The 25,243-nt window shown below is 37.6% G+C and overlaps 1 protein-coding gene across 8 annotated transcripts in view; it reads left to right on the forward strand.

The window, feature by feature from the left end:
• Window positions 1-25,243, forward strand: part of NAV3 (neuron navigator 3) — a 413,471-nt gene that overhangs the window by 119,172 nt on the left and 269,056 nt on the right. For 7 of the 8 annotated variants that reach the window (XM_032199544.1, XM_032199553.1, XM_032199563.1 and 4 more), the window contains exon 1: window positions 24,626-25,048. The exons of the other annotated variant lie outside the window; for it this stretch is intronic. In XM_032199544.1, the coding sequence (XP_032055435.1) occupies window positions 24,806-25,048 (243 nt within the window). In that variant the 5' untranslated portion in view covers window positions 24,626-24,805. Of the gene's footprint in view, window positions 1-24,625; window positions 25,049-25,243 lie in introns of those variants that run through there. 8 annotated transcript variants of the gene reach the window in all.

Consider the following 25,243-nt stretch of genomic DNA (forward strand, 5'->3'; position numbering starts at 1 on the left):
AAGGAGCAGCAAAAATCTGACTCATTTGAATTGAGATGGAAGTTACTGAAACAAATGTGCAAAAATATGAGACATCTTATCAGTCACTAGTGGCGTCTTACAGTCACTAGTGGCGTCCCCCAGGGCTCGGTGCTGGGGCCGGTCCTCTTTAATATCTTCATCGATGATCTGGACGAGGGCATCGAGTGCACCCTCAGTAAGTTTGCAGATGACACCAAGTTAGGTGCGTGTGTCGATCTGCTTGAGGGTAGGAAAGCTCTGCAGGAGGATCTGGATAGGCTCGACCGATGGGCTGAGGTCAACTGCATGAAGTTTAACAAGGCCAAGTGCCGGGTCCTGCACCTGGGGCGCAATAACCCCAAGCAGAGCTACAGGCTGGGAGAGGAATGGTTGGAAAGCTGCCAGGCAGAGAAGGACCTGGGAGTGATGGTGGACAGTCGGCTGAATATGAGCCAGCAATGTGCTCAGGTGGCCAAGAAGGCCAACGGCATCCTGGCTTGTATTAGGAACAGCGTGACCAGCAGGGCTAGGGAGGTGATCGTCCCCCTGTACTCAGCTCTGGTGAGGCCGCACCTCGAGTACTGTGTTCAGTTTTGGGCCCCTCGCTACAAGAAGGACATCGAGGTGCTTGAGCGGGTGCAGAGAAGGGTGACGAAGCTGGTGAGGGGCCTGGAGAACAAGTCCTACGAGGAGCGGCTGAGGGAGCTGGGCTTGTTCAGCCTGGAGAAGAGGAGGCTCAGGGGCGACCTTATCGCTCTGTATAGGTACCTCAAGGGAGGCTGTAGCGAGGTGGGGGTTGGCCTGTTCTCCCACGTGCCTGGTGACAGGACGAGGGGGAATGGGTTTAAGTTGAGCCAGGGGAGTTTTAGGCTAGATGTTAGGAAGAACTTCTTCACTGAAAGGGTTGTGAGGCATTGGAACAGGCTGCCCAGGGAAGTGGTGGAGTCACCATCCTTGGAAGTCTTCAAAAGACGTTTAGATGTAGAGCTTAGGGATATGGTTTAGTGGAGGGCTGTTAGCGTTAGGTTGGAGGTTGGACTCGATGACCTTGAGGTCTCTTCCAACCTAGAAAATTCTGTGATTCTGTGATTCTGTGATCTTTGTATTTTCTGTGGTATGTAGGGCTTCATAAAGTTTTGGAGAAGTTATCCCCATTTGTAATAGCTTGGGATAAGTTTGCCAAAACATTTAAGGCATATACAGTATATTAAAATTGTGCCTTTGGAAAATAGAAGTGAATTTTGTTTTGCAATACTCTCATTTAAAGCACTTTGTAATAGATAGATTAAATAGGATATGCTGTTACACCTATGCAGAGTTGTTAGTAGTGCTTTTTCTTCCTGCCATGGAACAATCTCTAGGCCTCCAGAACCGTTTTTCTATGTATCTGCTTACTGTATTTGCTATAAAGTGATTCATCAGCCTTGACCTGCACTTATCTTTTATTGCTTCATACAAGTCTTTAGATTTATTGTTCTTCTTTTAAAATGGCTCATGACTGCATGAGATGTTCTGATAATAATTTCATGAAACCAGATGCATGCACTTCTGTTTGCAATGTATTCAATGTCCAAGATGTTGTATATGGAAAAATAATAAAATGAAGAGTTTAAAAAAAAAAACACAACACAAACATTAATTCTTGGACTAGACTACAAACTGCACCTCTGGTCCTTCTTTACAGCCTTGTTTTCTAATTTTGTTTCTTTTGGAATACTTTACATTTAGAAATACTGAGTGGCACCATGGTTATCCATTTTTTCCTTCTGTTTCCACATGCAAAAAAAAAACAAAAATCATGTATATGCATCTAAGAGTTTTCCTCAAAATCTGGCATGCACTGGAAAATAGACAAGAAGCCATACAAAACCATTGAAAATCAGTTTTGTACGATGCAAAATAGGCGTTTCTTAGGAATACTGTTGAAATCCATATTTATCTTTTTTCTTTTTTTTTTTCTTTTTTTTTTTTTTTTAAATAAAGGAATATTTCTTTGAATGGTTATTTTTTCTGAGTTTTGAAACAATGCAATGACACAGCATTATCAACTATTTATGAGTGGTGTAAGGACTGACTTTACTTGTAGATTTAGAAAGTCAGTCTTCATGGATTTTGCACCTACCTATGAACTGACACACATCAGATTAGGGCTTCAATTAATGTTACCTTTTATGTTGGGTGAACATCCCACTGTTATAATTATACTAAAATTATAGTTTTCTACCCAGTATCTTTTCTAACTCATGCTGGTTTTACATTTGTTCAATTCTAATCACTGTTCAAATGTGTGCATTACTTTGGAGTGCCTGGGTATACTCGTGTAGTCAAAATCAAGACTGAATTGCCCAGGACTTAAATAAGAGGAAAACTAAGTCTGAGTGAGCATTAGAGGTTTATTTTATTTTATTTTATTTTATTTTATTTTATTTTATTTTATTTTATTTTATTTTATTTTATTTTATTTTATTTTATTTTAAAGTAGAAAATGAAACCAATCCATATAAAAATGTATACATACTTTCAATCTCTTGCTGAAATACAGATTTAAGAAACACAATGAGCTTCTTGCTTGTAAGCCAAATCCATTTAATTTGATATTGATAGGAAGCCAAACACAACCAAAAATTGTTAGGTATGATTTCTGTAGCAGAAGAGACTGGTGTGGATTAACTTTGGAACATATTTGAAGAAGCTGAATAATCCCATATCATTAAATGATCAGAAAATCTCTTCTGGTCTGCCATCTGTATTGCCTCTCTACTTCATGGAAAGGTGTGCCCAGAAAGCCATTGCTCCCTTTTTATTTGTAACTGGAATGACACCCTATATGGTGCCTGATCAGTACAGAGGATAAAGGTGCCACAATTTGCTTTTTAGGTAACATCCTAACCTACCTGTGGGTGTGTGATGTGCTATTTTCTAGGATTTTGCTTCTATTGATATCAGGAAATGGGATTTGATCAAAGTGCATCTGAGGGAAAGGTGGGAAGGTCAAGAGAGAAGCACCATTGCTTTGTTGATATTGTTGATAGGAGCCTAGGACAGTGTGGCATTGTGTAGGACATGGCAGTGGATATGGTTGTTCCCAAGGACTCCATGTTTAGCTACATGCAACCGCTGTCCCCAGATCTGCATTTGGAAATGTCTGCTCCTTCACAGGAAATCAGGAAAGGTATACTTTATCTGTATATATATAAAGTGGTTAGAAACTAACACTTTCACTTGTGCTCAGGCCTGCCAAGAAGTGGTGAGGGCTGTGCCTGCCTTGTGTGAAACCAATGAGGGATCTATCTGAGCTACTATGCACATAGATGTTTCATAGTAGTAAGCTGCCAGGGCTGCCAATAAAGTAATTTCTATTTTATAAATTATTTTAATTAATAAAATTAACTTTTAAAGTTTATTTATTTATTTATTTTAAAACCAAGTTTCTGAGCTTTGAAATATTATAAAACAATCAACAATGTACATGTGGTGTTATTTAACAGTCATGGAAGTTTATTTATTTATTGAAGACAGCCTACCTCTCTGTGTAAAACTGATGCAATTGTATCTCAAAATATTAGCCTCATCAAATTATTATTTTTTTCTTTGATATGAACCTTTAGGAGAAATGTAAAGGGGATTTTAAGAGCCCTTGAAAAGATGTAGTTATTCAATTCTCACTAATTAATTGATTTTGCTAAAATTTGCCACTTTCAGATTATTAAAGTTAAATATGTTTACAAAACCAGGGACTTTGTTTTTAAAATGTATGTATATTTTAAAGCATATGTTTTTGTATTTGAATCATATTTAATGTATCATATTAAAAATATTTTTCTTTTGATGTGCTTTCCCTGTATGTGGGTATGGGGAAATAGTCTGTTGAAGGGAAGGTAATGATTGGATAAAATGGAAAGTGATTAATGTAGTTTTTTGTTGGTGGTGGTTTTGTTTTTGTTTGTTTGTTTGTTTGTTTGTTTGTTTTTAATCCTTTGGAAAAAAATAATGCAGCATGAGATGTGATAAATCAGTAGCCAAAGATTTAGACTTTTCAAAAATACAATCAGTGACAGAATAAAATTTGACTAATTTTAGGGCACCTTCCCAAGTTACAAGAGCAACAACTATGATATTTCTTGCTGCCAAAGGCCACCCCAGTACACTGACTGCCTTGTCACCCAACCCCCTCCAGAGCCAGAATCATGCTGGTACCAAAACACAGGGTGCCAGGAAGAGTTTTCTCTATGCTTTAAAGTCAAAATACTGGAATGGGTCATTCTATACAGGTAAAGCTGTATGGGAGATGCTGAAGAAATTCTCAGGCAGTGATCTGGTGTGTGTGGCCCAGGTACTTTTTCCTCTCCATGCTTGGGGTTGGTGTGATGCCCTCTGGGGAGCCCTTCTAGGCTACATGTTTGTGATGGTAAACAGACTGACATATACAGAGCTATGCTTGACCTGTGGATTATTAGTGTCAGTGGAGCTGAACCAATACTTGTGTTAATTGAGAAATACCCCTAGAGCCCTTAATGTAAACCTAGTTTGACTTGTAAATCAATAAACATTTATTTTAAGGAAATACACAGTCCTATGGTCCTTAAATACTTGGGGTGACATGAAGATAAAATATCCTTCTAGTTAGAGAAAGGAATTTCAATCCTTTGGCTAGACAAATATGGGTATATCCTATCAGCAAGTTTTGCCACCAGTTATGCCAAGCTGGCTGAGGGCATATGAATTGCAGTTGTAGTGCAACACATATTTCAGATTGCTCTATGCTACTTCTGGGCTAATATTCTTGGACTATTTGTATCCTGAGGGCAGAGGATAAATCAGAGAGGAAATCAGAGTGAGTTTGCAGGACTGAGCCAAAACACCATACTTATGGATGGTCCTTACCATCAAGCACTCTGAAAGATAAATGTGTGGTGAGAGACTTCGTAATGTCATCCTATATGCCTGCAAAGGCGAGAGTTTTTAATGAGTGAGATGTGGGCAGAAAGAATTAAATGACTAAAGCACAACCACAAGTAGAAAAACAGTCATTTGATTGATTATTAAGATGCTTTTTATTTTTCCTGCTAAATACGTATAAGTTATCCCCAAGATAAAATGAAGTTTCTGGTTTTGTATATAAATACCTTTGAAAGTGCTGTAATGATATTTTCCTATAAACTGGTGTACTTCAGTATAATAAAGTACAAACATAAAATGCAGATGTCATTCTGCTCTGATACCTCAGAGCTGAAGTACTCTAAAGAAATCTTACAGATTTTACAGATTGTTTAAGTGCAAATACCTATTGTTGAGTTTGCTCAGATATTCCTTTTGTACAGATACTCCTTTTGCTACCTTATTACTTTGAGAAATTTTGAAACTGTCTTGGATGTGCATACCCTGTTACTATGTACTTAGTAGTAGATTATCAAAGGCATAAAGGGTTGGATTGGAAGCACTTGGGGAACAATTTTCTGTATCAGTGAAGATGAGAATTGGAGACAGATGTCAGTGATGAAATGTGGGACTTTGTTTCAAGCTGCACTGGGACCAATTATTTACCTGCCAAAAACCACATTCAAATTTGTGGGTGCACACAGAAGTTGTTGAGACCTGAGGATGATTTTATACTCTATGAGACTAGTTTTTCCTCCTCCGGAATTTTACAAGGTACAATTCTGTTATTCGACTACTGTTATTTCCAATGGTATTCAGCTTTTGAATGGTCCTAAATCTATGATGAAGAATTAAATAATATCACTGTCTTTTTTTATTTCTGTTTAGGCTTACTATTGTGCTTAAGTGAAACAGGTCTCATCATGATATAGAGCTACAATTCTTAACTACCCCGAGGTTCCAGCAAAACCAGGGTGATGTTCAGCACTGGCCTTTAATACACTTATTGTGTTCTGATTCTTAGTTTCATAAGTACATGGAAGTACATGGAAGTCTAGGGCAGTACTATAGGCCAAGAATTATTGAGAAAGTTTTGGGGGCATCAGTTTGGAGGTGTATAATATGAGCTATAGACCTAAAGAACTGGCAGTGCAAGGGTATGTAAGGGACCCCGTGTCTGTGGCAAAGGGGACCAATTGCTCCCATCTCAGCTGGCTTTAAATGAAGTATAGTCTCTGTCTGTACATCTGGGACCAGTGTACAGTCACAGCCTCTGTGATGACTGGTCATATGGCATGCTTCTGCTTGGGACACCAAAATTAAGACTTTGCTGGATAACTAGAAGGTAAAATGGAGCTTATTAGGTAAAATGCCATTTCATATTAAATCAGAATATACTTAAAGTCTTTTTTTATTATTTTTTTTCCCCAATGCAAGAGGAAGAAAACAACAAAAACACAAGTGGAAAAAAACAAAACAAAACAAAACTGTTTTTCTATGTTAGAAATGCTCAGTCCCAGGAGTATAAAACTTTTGGTTTGGACATGGATAATTAAAAGAAAAAAAGAATTATAATTAGTTTCATCAAATTGCCAGTGGCATGGGAACTCTTTTCTAGGTAGATCCCAGGGCTTGGGATTTTTGTCCTAGTTCTGGTTAGTCCATATTTATTCTGTCTTCTACACGATCTGAAGCCACATCACTTGTCATCCAGTATAACTCCCTCATCAGCCTGCTAGCAGTTATGCTGCGATGTGGCTCTTTCTCAGTGATACTATTACACTGTGTGCAAAATATGAAACACTCACTGACAGATACCGTCTGCCAGTAATTCCTACTCTCTCTCTCTGTCCCTCTGCCTAATATATTTCAGTATTTCAAACAAAGTAGAATCAAGTAAACTAAAATAAATCCATTGCAGAATGCACTGTAGACTGCTAACTCAGATGTTGATTCTCCAATAGTGAAATCAGATCATAACACCATGGAAAAGTGCGGGTTTGAAGGAACTTGAAGAAGTGATTTATTCCAAAGCAAGGTTAAGTGCCCAGTCAGACCAGGTTCCAAGAACTTTATCCATTCTGGTCTTGAAAACTTCCGAGGATGGTGACAGGACAGCTTCTTTGCACCTCTGTTTTAGTGCTTGACATTCCTCATGTTGAAAATCTTCCCCTTTATGTCCAGTCTGAACATAGCTGTTTCAACTTATGTCCGTTGTCTATTGTTCTTCAGTCACATACCACTGTGAAACTCTTGGCTACTTCTTCTGATGATGTCTTTGCACATTCTGTCTGACTGCCATTAGCTTAGTCATTTTCTTAGTCTTCAGCTTAAACTCAGGTTATCTTGGTCCCTCAGCCTTTCCTTACCAGGCAAGTGCTCCATTCCCTGATTGCCATGTTAAACCTCTGCTGAACTCAGCTTCAGGGGAATTCATTAACCCTGGAAACTTTGTTGTTAAAGAGCTCTTTACAAGTCTCATGCCAGTCAGGATAAGTTTTGGCAGCTTTAACAGAGGTCATGGTCTCACAATACAAAATGTTCAGTGTCAATAATGCCTTGAGCTACTCACATCTCCCAGTTCTTCAGAAAAATATGTGGGCTATGCTGGAATCAGATTAAGTAATTTTTTCTATCCTTACAAAAACAAACAAAATAAAACAAAACTAAACTAAAACCAAAAACAAACAAACAACAACAACAAACAAACCAACACTTGGATAAAAAGGTTTTATTTTGTTTAAAATGAAATCAATTCAATTTATAAACATAATTAGCACCATCAAAGGGTAGAGGGTTGTTACATGGAGATAAGTATGAGGTCAGGGGCAGAAGGACAAAGTCATGAATGGTGTAATTTGATGTTTCTGCTGCATTCTTTGTAACTGGAAACAGAAACCCTGAGTGACTGAAATCTGGTCATATCTAAGAGAGAATGTGTGGTGAGTAGAAGGAAACAGCATCTCAAAAAGCTGATTATTCTCATCCTTGAACTAAACTCTAGTTTCTGTCTGTTGAACATATTTACTCATGTACTGGGTCTGGCTGGCATGGAGTTAACTTTCCCCATAGCAGCCCATACAGTGCTGTGCTCTGCACGTGTAGCTAGAACAGCCCTGGTATCACACCAGTGTTGTGTCTACTGCTGAGCAATACTGGCATAACATCAGGACTCCCTCTAACTCTCTCAAAGCCAGCAGGCTGGGGGTGGACAAGAGAGAAATAACTGGAATTATTGGACTGCGTGCATCCAATGGTCTGGCATACCAGAACCTCAGGAACACGAAGCTGTAGTGGACACCAGCGCACAGTGTAGCCTAATGCCACCAGGCTACCAAGGGACAGAACTCACCTGTATCTCTGGAGTGATAGGGGGATCCCAACAGCTAACTGTACTGGAGGCTGAAGTGAGTCTAACTGGGAAAGAGTGGCAAAAGCAACATATTGTGACTGGCTCGGATGCTCCGTGCATCCTTGGCATAGACTACATCAAGAGAGGATACTTTAAGGATCCAAAAGGGTACCGGTAGGCTTTTTGCATAGCTACTTAGAGCACCGGGAAGATTAAGCAGCTGTCTACCTTGCCTGATCTCTCAGAAGACTCTTCTGTTGTAGGATTGCTCAGGGTTGAAGAACAGCAGGTGCCAATTTCTACCACAATGATGCACTGACTGCAGTGTCACACCAACTGACTCTCTGATTCCCATCCATGAGTTGGTTCATTGGCTGGAGAGCCAAGAAGTGATCAGCAAGACTCACTCACCCTTTACTAGTCCCATATGGCCAGTGCGAAAGTCTAATGGAGAGTGGAGACTAACAGTGGACTATTGTGGCCTGAACGAAGTCACACCACCACTAAGTGCTGCAGTGCTGGACATGCTAGAACTTCAAAACAAACTAGAGTCAAAGGCAGACAAATGGTACACCCAATTGATATTTATAATGCATTTTTCTCCATCCTGTTGGCAGCAGCATGCAGGACTCAGTTTGCTTTCATTTGGAGGGAATATCACAAGGACAGCTGACCTAATCCGACCAAAGGAATATTCCATGTCATTATGGTGTCACACTCAGCAATGAAAGGTGGGAAAAGGAAGGAGAGAGGAGGGGTGGGCTCTCATTGTGAAAACTTCTGTCCTCCCAAACAATGGCTATGTGTTTTGAGGCCCTGCTTCAAGGATGTGGTCAAGCATTGCTTGTTCGTGGGAAGCATTGCTCGTTTGTGGAAAGTAGAGAGTAATTTCTTTCCTCTGTGCTTCCACATGGCCTTTGCTTGTATTTTTTGTTTGTTGTTGTTGTTGTTGTTTTCCTTTTTCCCTTTCCCTTTTCACTTTAGTTAAATTATTTAAATTTCCCTTAATAATTTTATAATTTTAATTAATTAATAATTTTATTTTTCCTTTAATTGTTATCCTTATTTCAACCCGTGAGCTGTTTCTTTCCTTTTCTTCTTCCCTTCTTCTTCCAAGGGGAAGTGAGAGAGCGGTTGTGGTGTAGTTTAGCTGCCTAACAAGGTAAAACCATCACAACAGTTGAGGCTGGTTTGCCTAGACTTAAAAAAATAATCTATAAAGATGCATGGAATTAATCCCTGCTTGCATGTGTCCTAGAGTAGGCAAAATCCCCTCTGCCATCTTCATCCTCTTACTGCCTGGAGTGATTCCTTTCTCTAAGTATGGACCAGGTTATAACTGTGACTTTTGCTGATCTTCTCAAACTCTCCCTTGAATTCAGTTGTCTTCCTACTGTTGGCCTGCCTAAAACTGAATACCTATTTCATGGGCTGACACTGGTGAAAAGTTGAAGAGAGAGGCTTTGAACTGCAGTCTCAATGGTTTTTCAATGTTACTCTTCCACTAAGATGTCAAGCATATTTTGCAGGAAGGGCAGCTGTCTGGGAAGTAATTCAATAGGTTTGCTTTGGGCAAGTTTAGACATGTGTTTAACATAATACAAAATGTAGTTCATAATTTGATAGAGACATGTTCCTTTCTGTAACGGATACAACAGACAGATGGGGGAGCACAAGTTTCAAGAGAGACAATTATGACTCTTGCAAAACATGCTTGTTGCACAACAGCTGCTTGCCAATATCAGCTATTCTTCTCATGCACTACAGCTGTGCAAATTTATTTTAAAATTTTTAAATTGTTTTAGAATGACAAAAGTATTTTGTTATATATTATATTTTAGATGCTTTTTTTTTTTTTTTTTTTTTTTTTACTTTTTTTTATTTTGTATTTTTTAAAATTATGAAATAAAATATCTGGAAATTTTGAAGTGAAACACTTTCAAAGTTAAGAGTTAAATATTTATTTAGAAGAAACATAATGTAGGTAAGTTTTTCAGTACATTTTTCGCTGAAATGAATCACTGAAACTGATCACTGTTTAATTTAGAAACTAATTTAAACAGGCCAGTTTGAAAGAGAATTTTGAAAAAGAACAATGTTGTTTAGATGAGACAGTAAAAATACTTTAAGAAGTAAAGTAGGAATAATTTAGTCTTCATAGTTTTCAGGCTGAAATGTAGATTTTCTACATATATTTTAACTAGCTTTTATTTAAACATTTATTTTGTTGCCATCTTTATTTCTACATACTATATTTCTACTATATTATAAATATATTATATATATTATAAATATATTATAAATAAATATTTCTACTCATATTTCTACAAATTCTCCTTGTTGCGCCCCACTCTAAATTTTAAAATATGATGTCTCTGTGGCTTCAAAGTACAATAAATATTTAAATCAATTTCCCATGGGAATTGCCATTGTCTGAAGTATAACAGCCCATGCTTATATAGGTGTTTTTAGCGATCAATATGTATTTTATTGCCCGGTGGATAAGAACTGGACATGCACTCTGTTGTTAGAATTGAAAGTGGAAAATTTATTCCTTCTGTCACAACTTTCCTAGCTTTCTGGGAGAACTAATTAGCTTACATTACTAATTAGCTTAGTAGCAGTTTTTAATTGTTTCAGAACCTTCCTGGTAATATGGGATGATTTAATATTTCATGTGGCTTCCTTTCCTGCTTTTGTGCTTCAAAGAGTGGTGAACAAATCAGCAAAAACTTCAGAGCCAGCTTCTGTCCTGTACCTCCACTACTCCCACCAGCTTCAGTTTACAAACTCTGCCTAATGGCTTGAAACGGGTATGTCCTTATAGGCCCAAATCTGCATCTGACGATTGAGCTCTTTCTGGTGGCAGTGAGAACTGAGCAAGCTGCAGGATCAAACCCTTCAGGGGTACATTAAAGTACAGCTGAAGGCTGCTTGTCTGCCCTGGCTTCTTTGACTGTAATTGCATTCATGTATTTTAATCTGTATCTCGTCTTCTTTGACTTAATGTGAGGAAGAAAATTAAAAGTAGCTCATTAAATACAGTAATTTATGCATACATCCAACAAGCTATATAGACACACTGACTATGTTTAAAAATAAGTTGCATTACAAGCAGAAAAATGTCTGGTGACTTTCAGCTTACCTCTGTAAGAGCAGCTTGTTAATAGAACTTTGGATTTAGTGTAGAATATTTAAAAGTTAAAAAAAAAATGATGGCAAGTATGGAATTTTTTAAAAAGGGAAAGAAATCTAAGTATTAATTTCAATCTGGGCACATAATAGTTATAGGGTGCATTTTCAAATCTATATAATTAAGGGCTTTAGAAGGATTAGAAGGCAGCTTAAGTCACAGGATTTTTAACTGAAGTGTAGTCATGGGCTATGCATAATAATCTGGATTTTTTCCTACACTGATCAGCTGAAGGATAGTAGAATTGGTAATGACGAAACTATTATAGAATCCAAGTGTGACTCATAAATGTTCCTTACTGTAAGCATAAGAATACAGTGGTACTGTTTGCTTCTTCAGTACAGAAGTATAGGAATAAAATGATCACAAACATGATAACTACTATGTAATCTTTTCCCAAATATTTTAGACATTGGCAAGATTCTCATACCATTTTTGCTATGTATGGATGGATGGATGGATGGACGGATGGACAGATGGACAAATAATCTACCATTTTGATTTTCCTACTATAGATACTTTTTCTGAGTATCTACTCAGCTCCATCTGCATTTTTGCTATGTCAGAATCTTTATAACTGTTATCCACAACTTGAAAGTGACTGATTTTTTTTCTTTCTACTGCCTGAAAGGTCATAATGACTCACAATCATTTTCTTTGCATTCAGTTTTAGCAGCTTACTGATCTGCTGTTTCATAACTGAGATTTCTTCTAACAGACTAGCATAGTAGGTGATGGTGAGGAATCACCGAAAAAAAAAAAAATGGATGGCCCTTCTCACCTCTGCCCTGCCCCCATTCCTAGGCAAGGCCAGAATCTTTTTTGCTCTCTATACAGTCCTTGGGGTCCTGGTCCATGGCTATGACTCTTAGGTAATACAGAAACACACTGAAAAAGAGAATCCAGGTTTGCTACTGCTTTCCATTGCTATTATACAGTCTCATCTGTATAAAATCAATAGTGGTAAGAAGGTTTATAGTAGACTTCAGAAAGGCCCTTGGACTCTTACTTTTATGGTCAAAACATTGGGATATTGGGAGTTATACGTTTGACAATAGGAGTTCTGCTTATATTGAGTGTCATGGCAAACATAAACTGCTATTCTCTGTGACTTTCAGTAAAGGATAAAAACAACTTGTTTATATCAATTCAAAATAATTTAAAAATCATCTGAGGCTTTCAGATTCTAAATTATTTGCTCATTTCTTAGACCAGCACTTTCAATATAACATTCACAGATTTAGTTCTGGGCAAGAAGTTTTAGTTTTTACACAACCCACTCCCCTTCAAATGATTTTATTCCATTCACAGATGAATTTTGACTTCAACCTGGCTGCCAATTCTCTTGCCAGTAGAAGAAGAGAATTTGAATGAATAAATTTTTAAAACCTACCTTGATAATTTTTTTTTAATCAGTTCATAAGAACTTCTGCATAAGCCGGATTTGTTTCAAAGAGTTCAGAGAAGTGAAGCCGAATAGTTCAGCCTGCCAATTTAAGCAAATCTTATAATGGTCATAAAGTTTCTACCATTCCCACTAATTTATACATTTTCTTTGAACTGATTTACATAAATGAATAATATAATCCCAACCTCAGAATACTTGAATGAGAACTATTGAGCACATGTGGCCATTGAAATGTATGGAACTATTTCTATCTGTGGAAAGATTTTTGTGGAAATTGGGCTTGGTTCTTGGGTTCTGTGAGACCATTGCAATTTGGGATGTTTTTTTCCCCTCCGTTTCATTGAAAGAAGTGAGAATTAGGTACTCAGAGACTGTTAAAATTCTGTCCTTTCAACAGCTTTGCTCAAACTCTTGTTAAGGAATAGTTAAAGTCTGTAAGATTTTGCTTTCACGTGTACAATGTAAATCCAAATATAATTAGTGAGAACTAGAGGTGGCCTAAGCTGAAGTCTGAAATGACTGGGGATATTCACAGCCTGCTGAGGGTATGATCCAAAAGGTATGATGCTAAGGTCTGACTCATTTTAACTCTGTTTCCTGTTGGGTAAGTCTCCTAAAGTCTCCTATTGAATGTTTTTATTTTTTTAATTGAAACCAACTGTCTTTCATCAAAGCAGTGGGAAGTGTGCAATTCTTGAAATCACAGATCAAAGAAAAGCAATCCTCTAGTCCCAGTTGGACAATGTAGATTCTTCTAAGCTCCAGGTACTGCTGTGTTATGTGGACAGATGGGGCGGGTTGAAACCACTAGTATGCTCAGGAATACCTCTGTTACTCTACTGGCTTCTTTGTACAGTCAACAAAGGGTGGCTTAAAGGTAGTTTTTAGCAAAATTATTAAAAAAAAAACCACAACTATCAGGATATACTTTTAAACAGAAGTCATCAAACAGAAGTTCATAAGAAGGATTTTTATTTTGTTTAATCAAAAAAAGAATTGGCATATAATGCAAAACAAATGAAATAAATAAATATTTTCTGCTGGAGAAAAACACACTGGAAATAATTATACCAGGGATAAAGTTTACTTAATTAGTAGAAAGTATATTTTATTGAAATTATTATTATTTGTAATGAGTTGGATGATTACAAAATAGTTGTGGAGCAGTTTTAAAGACACGTGTTTAGAGAAATTTTGAGCTGTCTGCTAATCAAATTCACAGCAGTCTAGAAATAAATTAATAAACTAATAAAATGTTCTGAAGCCTTGAATAAGAGCTGGGTAGTCATGCCTGCTGCCTGTGTCAGCACTGAAAAAAAAAATCTTTCTGTACAGTTCTTAAAGATCTGGGAGGGGAAAAAAATCTTACAAATGTTTTTCTCTTGATATTTACATTCTCAGTAGTTACATTTTCCCTTGATTTGGAAGTAAAATATTTCCAAATAGGATTCATGTTGAAAATACCAAATATTTATGATGTCAACTTGTAGAATAGCCTGAAGGGAAAAAGAGGGTTAGGGTAAAGAACTGGAATGTTCACAAGTGTGTTGGAGGATAGAAATCTTAAACAGTGTAATATTTATGAGCAAGCAAGAGGCTACATTCTGCTCTCAATTACCCTGGCATAAATCTAGAATTACTCATTGGAAGTTCAAAGTTTTTGCTGCAGATTTACACCCATATAACAAGGAACAGAGTTCAATTCTGTAAGGGTGGGAAAATCAATTTGGCCAGAGTTAAAATAGCCTGAAACTCAAACTCTCATCACAGAAAGAAACCTTTTCCAGGTCAAATACCAGATTGTGCATTATGTATCTCTCTTTTTCTTACTCTTTAGCTAAGATATGGAGGCAAGCATGTACCCCTATTCCTTGCAGTAGCATCCCATGACACTAGGTATTGGACTGCTTTTTATTGTCTAAGGCAGTGAAGTGCTCAGATATAGTAGAATTGAGAAGCTTCACAGAAGACCAAAAGGAATCGGGACTACAAGAAGTATTTTCTCTCATAACTTGAAGGAGTAGAGTGCAAAAGGTTGAAGATGTAGACTTGCAAAAGATTAGTGCTCAGGGAACCACAGGAGAATAATAAGAGGGAAAAGACAGTTAGAATCAAAATCCCATATTATGTGATACTAGGAAAGGAAGAGGTCTTTCCCAAATTGAAGTAAGTTGCAGAAAAGACATGAATCCTTTGACAGGTTGTCAGAGTCCACTTTTGAATATTTGCTAGTGACAGATCCCAGTATTGCTCAGGTGGTTTATCCTGCAGAAATTGTAATGCTGTGCTATGATGTTTTCTGAAAAGAAAATAAATACTGCCTACACATCTTGTTCTTATTCTGGAGAAGATTCTTTCACTGGGTGCAGTGAAGGGAATGGAATGAAAAATAAGCCTTTGAAAGAGAGTAAAAGAAAACAATGAAGGAATAATGTATGGAATCTAATTATACCTTTTCTAAATGTAGTGAGTGAGACTGTGTAGGTGTGACTTATGCTTGGCTGACTGAGATAGCTAGAATAATGCAGTTTTGTACCAGCTGAAAATCTTTCTGGGTTTATCAACAGTTATTGAATTATAGGCTGTGATGATACACAAATTTATAAAGAAGACATTTTCTGTTGATAATGGTCTCTGACTTTGTCACCATTGAATATTTGCATGCCACTGTTGACATTTTCACTAGTGGCTGTTAACTTAGTGTTTACCAAGTTTTAGTTGACAGTATGCGTTTAACTGAATGCTCCAGCTAAGTGACCAGTTTAGTCTCCCTTCTGTTTTTGATAAAGCTGTTCTTTGTTCATAGCTCATCCTCGGCTTATTGTAGGTGGAACAAAATTATTTTGGCTTTTTTTTTTTTTTTTTTTAATTTAATTTGTGAATGCTGATATTGCTTTTATGGCTGCCATATGCTTGTTACATATGTCAGTTCTAAAAGCCCCGCTGATGTATGAAAGCTGGGAGAGGAGTTTTATCATTTGTCTCCCATCTAGCACTTTTCTTGCACTTGAAGGTAAGTCCAATATAATAAATAGCCAAAGCCTTTTTTTTTTTTTTAACATGTCACATCTGTAAGGTAATATTTATTTCTCCCCAGTATGTTGAGAAGCAGGAAGGAAGCATCTAACATCTGCAGGATTTGAAGTTATTTTTGACAGCTGTGTGTTATTCAGTATTACTTTTGGGGGAGAATGATAAAACAACCCAGGTGAATTGCTCAAAGGACATTAACGTCTGTCAGACATGTTAAACACATGTACTCATATGTAGATAAAGATATACACAAAAGATAAAATTATGTATCTATATACAGAGTGGTGGTGAGAAAATATATTTTGATGACCTGAAAAGCTGATATTTTAATGTACAATCAGATTTCTGTTAAGTTGGAACAAGGTATATGGTATACTATAGATGGGAGTTTTTTGGTAATGAGAAACAGCAGTTCATCCTTGACACCTATTGATCAAAAAACTGGCAGGTTTGGTCTAGAGACATGCAGGATCCATTTCAACATTTGGCCTGGAGCACGCTCTGATCACAGAAGAACAGAGTAAGGCATGAGCTTTCAAGGCTAAATGTAGGAAATGTTCACATATGGCCAACAGGAGATAGAATCAGACAGCTGAGATTTTTAGTATATGCATAGGACCTGTATTTAGTGCAAGAACATTCACTTATAGCCAAATAGTACATGGTCAAGATTTTTAATTCATATGAATATTTTGTGGGTAGAGATGAGTGACCTATCTGACGGAGCTCCAAGTTGGCCAAGCAAGACACAAGCCACAGCAAGTGTGGTGATGGGCCCTGGTGAAGAAATGTTGCTAAAAACTGTGTACCTTTATCATAATTTCTCGATCAGAACAGGCCTATAGCCCAAAGTCACAAGCAGAGAGATCATGTCTGTTTCCAAAAAAAAAAAAAAAAATCATCCTAGTGTGACTTCCAAATACTTTATGATATTTGATATTCACCTAAGAACATAAGATCTAAAATGACAGTACTGACAATAGCAAGGATCCATCACTAAGTATATTGCTTTTCACCATTGGAAGTAGAAGACGTGCAAGAAAAGTGTATGGAAACAGGCATATGGGGAGTAATGCTTCTCCCAGAATACCCATCCAGCATCAGAGTAAAGCCAATGCTAGATTTCAATTGGAAGTGTGGCAAGGAAGGTAATGTAATGGTGGTCTTGTATGTCTCCACTAAGAACGACAATGTTTGCCTATACTAGCACTCTTGCCTGTAAAATGCCAGCTGTTATCTTCAGAATTAGGGCAAATGATAGAGGACTTTTCCAACCTAAATGATTCTGTGATTCTACAAGTTTACAAAATGCAATATACATGTAAATATGAAACATTTATGCAGTTAAATAAAATGAAGTTGTTATTGTAAGGAATCTTATTTGATAACAAAATAATGATGACTATTTTCCAGGAGAACAAAACTAGTAACAGGAAATCAAAACCATGACTTGGATCATTCAGCTTTAGTGATAAGCAGTGAGGACTAACAGGTAATATACAATAATTGCACCTTGATCAAGGTATGTGGAGTTAGAAGGGTAGAAGCTAGCACAGTAGGTATTATAAATTATGGGTGATGCAAGCCAGCATTAAATTACTACAGGCTCAAAGTAAGAAGGAAGTAGACAGTAAGCTGTGAGTCAGAAGTGCTCCTCCAGCTGCAGTGCAGCTCACACTTGTTTAAGGTCAAATATCAAAGCTAGTCCCTGAAAATCTATCTTTGTTTTCAAGAAGTATTCTTTATGTATTAATGTAGTCTTTTTTTTTTTCTTTCTTTTCTTTTTTTCTTTTTTTTTTTTTTTTTTTAATACCCATTCCTAACCTTTTGCTCCCAACCATTTTCATGATTATTAAAAAATTGTTCTTTTCTTCACTGCTGTCTATATTCACTTCTAGCAGAGCAACTGTGCTTCATATCTCTCTGAAACTCTCTGTGCAGTAATTTCCACTGACTGCAGGGGTATCTGCTAGTGATAGTGAAGCTGATTGACTTCAAAGTCTCTCAGTGTTGTTGCCGCACTTGGCCAAGAGTCTGCTCATGACTGTAGCAGATGTTTTTTTTTTTTTTTTTTTTTTTTTAATAGACCAATGAGAACCTTATGGAACAGTTTTTTTACTTCAGTCCTGAAGTGAATGCCAGCATAGCTATGATTTTGAAACCCTCTATCAGAACAACAGTGCTTGTAAAGTTTCACAGATAAAAGCATAGGTTGGCACTCCTGCCTGCTACCTGATGGTAGCTAATCATCAGATTGCTGTTTAGTCTTAGTTGGTTTATATTAATGGGTTATTTTTTACAGTTTGTTAGAAAATTTCACAGTAAGTTTATTGTGTGAAGAAATTTTGGATGAAAGTACAGTTCACACTTCTTATTAAGAGTCAGAACAGCTTTGATTAACTCACAAACATTGCCAGTTTCCTTCTCATCCAATTGGGACTTATAAGTGTCTCTTTAGAGACATAAAATATTCCACTGAGATTTTAGGGTGTATATGCGCTGGAAGAATTTTGTTCTACTGTTCTGTTGAGATCAGTAGTGATTTGAGAGAATTTATATGGACCAGTTTTGGGGGAAAAGAAAGATCATTTTGACCTCCTTCAAAATGTCTAATAGAGCAAAACTACTCCCGTTGATAACATTGATAAAAATAGGTCTGTTCCTTACCATTTTCACTGAAACTAATGTTAAAAAATAAGAACTTAATCACGAGTTCTAAAAAAAGTGTCTGCTTTTGTGTTGTCTACCTTAGATATTTCTCCAGTAATTCTGAAGAGAGCTGGAAGACTCCTAAATGCCCTCAGAAGTGATGGAAATGCTTCTTTGGTAATGTGGCAGTGAAGTCATGTAACACATTCTAAGACACAAAGATATAGGGCATGTAAGAGTTGAAATCAGTGAGTCACTATGGCACAACAAAGATGATACAAAGTCCCTTCAGAGATAGCAAGCTGGATGGAGAAGACTGGAAATTTAGGAGAGTGGAGAGACAGAAAATGCCAGTGGCCAGAAGGATGCTGGAGAAGTCAGTGTGCCTGCTATGGACACTGCTGCCTGGAGAGAGTGTGTAAATGGGAAATTGAGGATAAAAGGAAGAAAGGAAAAATAAAAAGAAAAACAAAAACATAATACTTTGATTCTTAGGATGAATGTAATCTTTCAGACCAGTTATGCATAATGAAGTTACTGGAGGGTTTCTTTGTTAGCTGTACTTAACAGCAGCTTTGGGAGTCTGCTGCTTTTGTTATTCGGTTCATGTACTTAGAAGGGAAAAAATGGTTTACTTTTTTTTTTTTTCTTCTTTTCTTTTTCCTTTCCTCTTTCACCTCCCAAAGAGGGAAGCTGATGCTTTCATTAAGCTTTACCAGCTGGCCATATGGAATAGTCAGTAGGTCAGTATGTAAATACTTACATAGTGTATTCAGTTGCTATTAGTCCTTTCTTATTCTTACAACATTTTTGTTTACACTACCCAATCCGATAGTATTTAAGCTTGATTCCCTTGAGCCAAACACTCCATGATTAAATACAGTGCATAGCAACAGATAAATAATTATCATTTTTAACTCACACAGATGTATAAGTGAAAAAAATCTTTACTTAAGAAAGAAGGCATTGAGTTCCCATGTAGACTTCTGAAGGTCATCTAGCCTAATGCTTCCACTTGACTAGATTTTAATGTATCTAACATATTTTGCAAGGATGTGTAAAGGTTTGATACCATCCGATGGAAGATGATGCAAATGTAAAGCATAAGTTTCAAATGATCTGGTCACTTACATCAGCTAATGCATTCAAAACCATAAACTTCTGGCTGAGCTTTGAAGGGCCAAGTTGCTCAGAGGATAAAACGATATCCTTATTTAAATGTTGTCTTCTTTGAAAAACTTCCCCAAACATTCAGCCAAAGCAGAAGGATTTCCTTTAGGAAGCCGGATGCACCTTTTTCTGTGACTGTAACAGGGCTTCGGATTATATATCTTTTTGAATTCCAAACTGTTAAGAAAAACAATAGCAGCTTACTCAGTAGCATTACACACTGTGGATATGATTAAATACTAGTTATGTGTGTTACCTAGAGACTAATAGAATCACCTAACTTTTGTATTAACAAAAATAGCGTAGGTAGGATTACACTGTGAACATGAGTAAGAGCTGAACAATTTGTCTCATCATTATGTGTTAGATGTAACATATATTATTACACCAAACATGGCATGCTTCTTGTTTTAAGTCAGCACTAATATATTAAAAATGTTTAAACCTGAGTTATCTGGTATTTTAAATAAATCATAACAAAGCTGTTTCAGATACCTTTACTACTTCAGTATCATTGGTTGCTCTTTCAAAGGTACAGTAATTGATTCCAAGAGTTCTTTGTCGCCAGCTGTTTCTATTTGGTGAAGAACTTTCTGCTCAACCTGAAATCATTGCACACAAAATAGTGTGATCATATCGGCGCATTCAAACTCCTTCAGAAGTTGGCCTGGCTCATGTAAGCTATAGACACAGCTGTTACAGCAGTGGGATGAAGCAGGGAAACAGCTCAGAACAGACCTCTGCAGTCTCTGGACCCCTGACATTTCCTGTTTGACCCAGGACACATGCAACAGCTTCCTTGTCGAAGATCATAGACCAGAAGGAGCAAACAAATCTCTTGGCTCCACTTTTGAGGCAGGTGTCCCCTCTCTTGATATTTCCTGTGGTCTGGGAGACATTGCCAGCTGTCTGTTCAGTTCATGCAAGCAGTTTATCTGAGGGATGGGGTTAGAGAAGGGAGCAGCCTTCATGGGACTCACTCTGGTATCAGATGTGATGAAGCAAAGGAAATTTATTCTGGGGTGTTGCACTGTCAATGATTATTCCTGTTAAGTCTTTAGAACTAAAATTCACCTTAATAGTACAACTGACAGATACCATTTTTTATTAAGTTAGTTGAATTTCAGGTGTGTTTATTCTTGTTTTAAGAAATAAATACTACAACTTTTTCTGGAATGTAGGAATAATCCTTAATGCATGCATACTATCTTACTTTGATGTATAATTTATCTAACTCATATTTTCTGTTAAAACATTGATTGCCTGATGCTTTCAGAGTCATGCTTTACGGCCGGTTTGTCATCATTTTCAGTCTTTATTAGAGAAAGAAATAGTTCTGCCTTCAACTTCTCAGTGGAACTGTCACCGCAGTTGACGAGGCTTCTAAGAATTGTGTTATGACCTTTGTTCTGTTTTGCCATTTTTTGGTCTCTCTTTCCTGTTTTAGCGTCTTACTTGACATCCCACTTGAAACATTGTCCTCTCTCTGTTTCCAAACCTCAGATGTCTTCCAGTTTCCTCATAACCCTCTAACCTTGCCTGCAAAAGTTCATCATTTCCCTCATGACAGGGCTTCAGCCATGATCTGTGTCCATCCTGCATCCTGAATCTGGGTAATGTCCTCTACCTGCCTGGCTTGAGGATATCTGAGGATAAATACCTAACAGAGTAAGCAAGAAGCCTACAGGTCCTCTCTCTGTACAGTGTGGTTAGCTTGACTCGTTTCTTTGCCATCCCTTTCTAGAAATGTCTCTATCAGCTTCACACAGCCAAGTGAAGGTATGTGTCCCTTGTTTCTATCTGCCAAATCTTTCTATTAACTTCTTTCTCTGTCCTGCCAACAACACTACCGTTCTTCATACCAGGCAGTCCAATAATCTGGTGCTGTCTTGGACTTCATGTAAGCCCAGGTCACAGGTACTTCTAGCAACTTCTCCACCACTGGTTTCTCACAGATAGGCCTTCTTTCTCTTTGAGTGCTATTCACACATATCTAAATTAACTTCATCTCTTTTTTGGATTCTCTGTGGCAGCCTTGACTGAGCTCCCTCCCTCAGAGATACCAGGAACAATCCCATTAAATTCATGAATTCAAGGACACTTCCCTGTGTGGTGCAGACACATTGTATCTGAGGTGCTGTGCCCTGCCTAGCCATCTCCCCTGACAATACCTACACATGGTGCAAGTTCGTATACTTTGTCCACAGACGTTTTATGCTGTGCTTTCTTGTTCACATGGAAACCATTAGTGAAATATAACTCTTAAATATTCTTTTCCCCTGATATCCTTCATAAAACCTACATTCAGGCGTGCAAGAGCCTTTAGAATGAAAAATGTAGGTAAGTGATTTCTAAGGAGAGCAGAAGTTTGTTTATTTATCTTTTGCTGTGAGTTAGAATGAAAGAGAACAAAAAAAGGAAAACTAGACTCATAACCACATTCTTACCTATAGAGTATCGTTATTGTTTTCCTCTATTACCTTTACTGATTCCTGCAGATAGTCGATTTTGTAGATTTTTCTTTGTATCTTCAGCAGACCAGAAGTGCTTCTGGGTTTTATTGTTGCAAAGATCTAGAAAAATGGGATTCTGAAGTTGACAGCAGTGAGCTGGTAGTCATAATTAATAATTATTTTGAAAGAGTAATAATTATCTTGAAGGAGTAACACCAGCTTTGCATCATTGTTTCCAAACCCTTTTGGTTATGCATTGCAGATGACTTTCTCCTGGTAAGCTTGCTTACTTATTACTTTTAGGGTTTCTGTGCTGGGAAAATGGGTTGCAAAAGAGACTGTGGGTATCATGACCTCATCATTCGTATTCAAAAGAAGAACAGCAAGATTACCATAATACATTACTTTGTAAAATTATAACCCTGAGAAGTAATAAGATTCAATTACACTTTTTTTGGCAAAGTTGTGTTTAAGAAAGTATCTGTCTCATGACTCTAGTTTACTCTTTGTCTTGATTGTTGGTCAGCAATCCTCATGAGGATTTTTCATCTCAAACCTTGCAAGAGATAAATCCCTCTTTTCCTGTGGTCTGCTTCAGCCCTTGCATATGTGCACTTTCTAAAGTGTTAACTGTTAACAGTTGTGTCTCAGAAACCTAAATTCCTTACACAGGCACAGTGCTTTATGGTGCTGGAGAACAAATGCAGACCGCACAAGGAGCTTTTTTTGCCCTTTGCTCTGCACAAGACTTGAAACATTGCACTGAACACAAATATTCCTCCCATTGGAGCAGAGTGGTGGATCCAGTGGGCTCATCTCATCTAAATTGCAGAGCCATTACCTATGTACAGTCTTGCATAAAGCCCACTGTTCCCACTGTTAGTGGTGGCAAAACCCAGGTGAAGATAACCAGAGGATGCTGAAATGGGTTTGCTGATCCTCTGAACACATACTTCAAAATGCAGGAGATTCTTAAACTAGGTCAGATTCACTCCTATGAACTACAAACAAGAATAGCATAGTCAATGCAGAGAGTTGAATTTGTAACTGATAAGTCATCATGATCTTTGTAAATGAAAGGTAGATGGCAATACTGTGTAACAGTTTTATTCTGCAAAATAATCTCAAATGGTGGCTTAGGAGATTTTTTTTAGTCAACTTCTCATTTACACTGTTTTCTTTTAAATGCTTTGTGTAACTCTTACCATCCTCAACTTGAAAACTTAAAAGTCCAGAAGACTCTTATTTCCCCTTGGACTTACATCTTAGGGTGAAGACTATGTACTTTTCAGGTAGAGCATAGTTAATATAATGTAGGATAGTAGTGGCAGAGTAGCAATCAGATTATCCTCTCTCTCTCTGTTTTATTATGGTAAAAAATAACAAGAAAAACATGTAGCATTTTTGTCCACAATACTAAGCAATAAAATCCCATAGGAGTTTAATGGTGTGGCATTTTTGCACATTTTTTTTTTCCTTATATCACAGTTTAAAACGAGTTTCCCTCCTATAGGTACTCCAAGGAATTTACAATTGTCCTTTTAAGTAAGCATTTATGTTGCTTAGCAGTTTGGACTGTCCATTGTAGCTCATTTTACAGCTTCCTCTGTCTGCCTATATGCCTTGTGTTTCCATGTAGAAGGATTTAAAGTTGCTAGCAAGAATATTTCTGTGAACAAGAAGCAGAAATGATGCTTTGGACATGGACTTCATGGAGCTTTAAATGTTTTTAGAAAGGGAAGTGTTAAAACTGAATAGATGACGTTAGCACCACCACTAAGAAAGAAAGAAAGAAGTGCCCTGAAACGCTGTATTGACTAAATCTCCTAACAATGCTCGTGATTTTCCTATATCCTGCTCTGTGTTTTTGTATGGATTTTTCATAGCACAGGCAGACGTTACCCACGCGGTGATTCAGCGTCTGTTCCTAGCCACGGTCTTGCACGATTTTAACCTGATTTCACGGGAGGAACAGGGAATGAAACACCGTAGCTCATGGTTGTCAGCAGTGAAAAATAGCCAGGAATCAGACAAACAGCTTCATTGCTGAGATTATTTCCGGGATAAAAACTCTTCCAACAGCTGTTTGCTTTGGCCACTGCTCAGGTCCTTTTTTTTTTTAATCAGAAAAAAAAAGAGGCTTTTTTTTTTTTTTTTTTTTTTTTAAGATGTGGGCTGGTTATTTATGTAGTCAGGAAGAGGTCTCTGCTTCCAGTGTTGTGGTCTCAGAGCTGTTTTGACAGTTGGAGTACGGAGAGATTTCATCTCCTCTCTCCTTCCTTCTCTCCCATCCTTCATTCTCTTAACACGCAGACCTGGAATGCTGTAGAAAGAAGAGAAAGCAAATTTATGAGTTCTTTAATCCCAGACAGGCAGCTTTGTGGCAGTTACCTTCAAGAAAAGTTCACGCCCCAAAGGAGTGTTTAGTCTTACGGAGCCACTGACTCACTGAGCAGCGCGTGTGAGTGTCTGTGAGGAAGAAGGGCAGAGATGAAGGAGAAGTTTTGCTTCCTCGTGAAACTTGTAATATTATTGTTTTAAGGAGTTTTTGAAAAGATGACTGCTACTTTTGTTTAAAGTATTTGTTCTGGAACTGCTGAAGCTGGAGTCTACCAGACTGAAGTCAGGAGCATTTTCTTTGGCAGAAAGAAGATACATTTATAGAAGCCATGCCTGTGCTTGGGGTTGCATCCAAGCTAAGACAACCAGCCGTAGGGTCAAAGCCTGTTCATACTGCCCTCCCGATACCAAACCTTGGCCCCACCGGCTCACAGCAGTACTCACCAAAGTCCTTGGAGCTTACTGGGGCAGAGAGCTCAATGCTTTCCTGTCAGCTCACGTTAAAGTCAACCTGTGATTTTGGAGAGAGGAGAGCACTTCAAGGAAAAACCCAGGAGATTGAAGATAGCAAGGTTAGTTGTAAACTTTACCTGCAGATCTGAATTCTCAGAAAATGTTGATTTGCTTAGACAAAATCTTATAGAAACCTGCTGCATGTGGAGCTCGGGTGTAATTGGGTAAATGATACACTTTTGCTCTCACCAGTGAACTTACATAGCAGCTTTGTAAATTTGGGGTTGCTCAGTGTTGTTGTTTGAATAAATTTT

This window comes from Aythya fuligula, chromosome 1 (assembly GCF_009819795.1).
Source record: "Aythya fuligula isolate bAytFul2 chromosome 1, bAytFul2.pri, whole genome shotgun sequence".
Lineage (NCBI taxonomy): Eukaryota > Metazoa > Chordata > Aves > Anseriformes > Anatidae > Aythya > Aythya fuligula.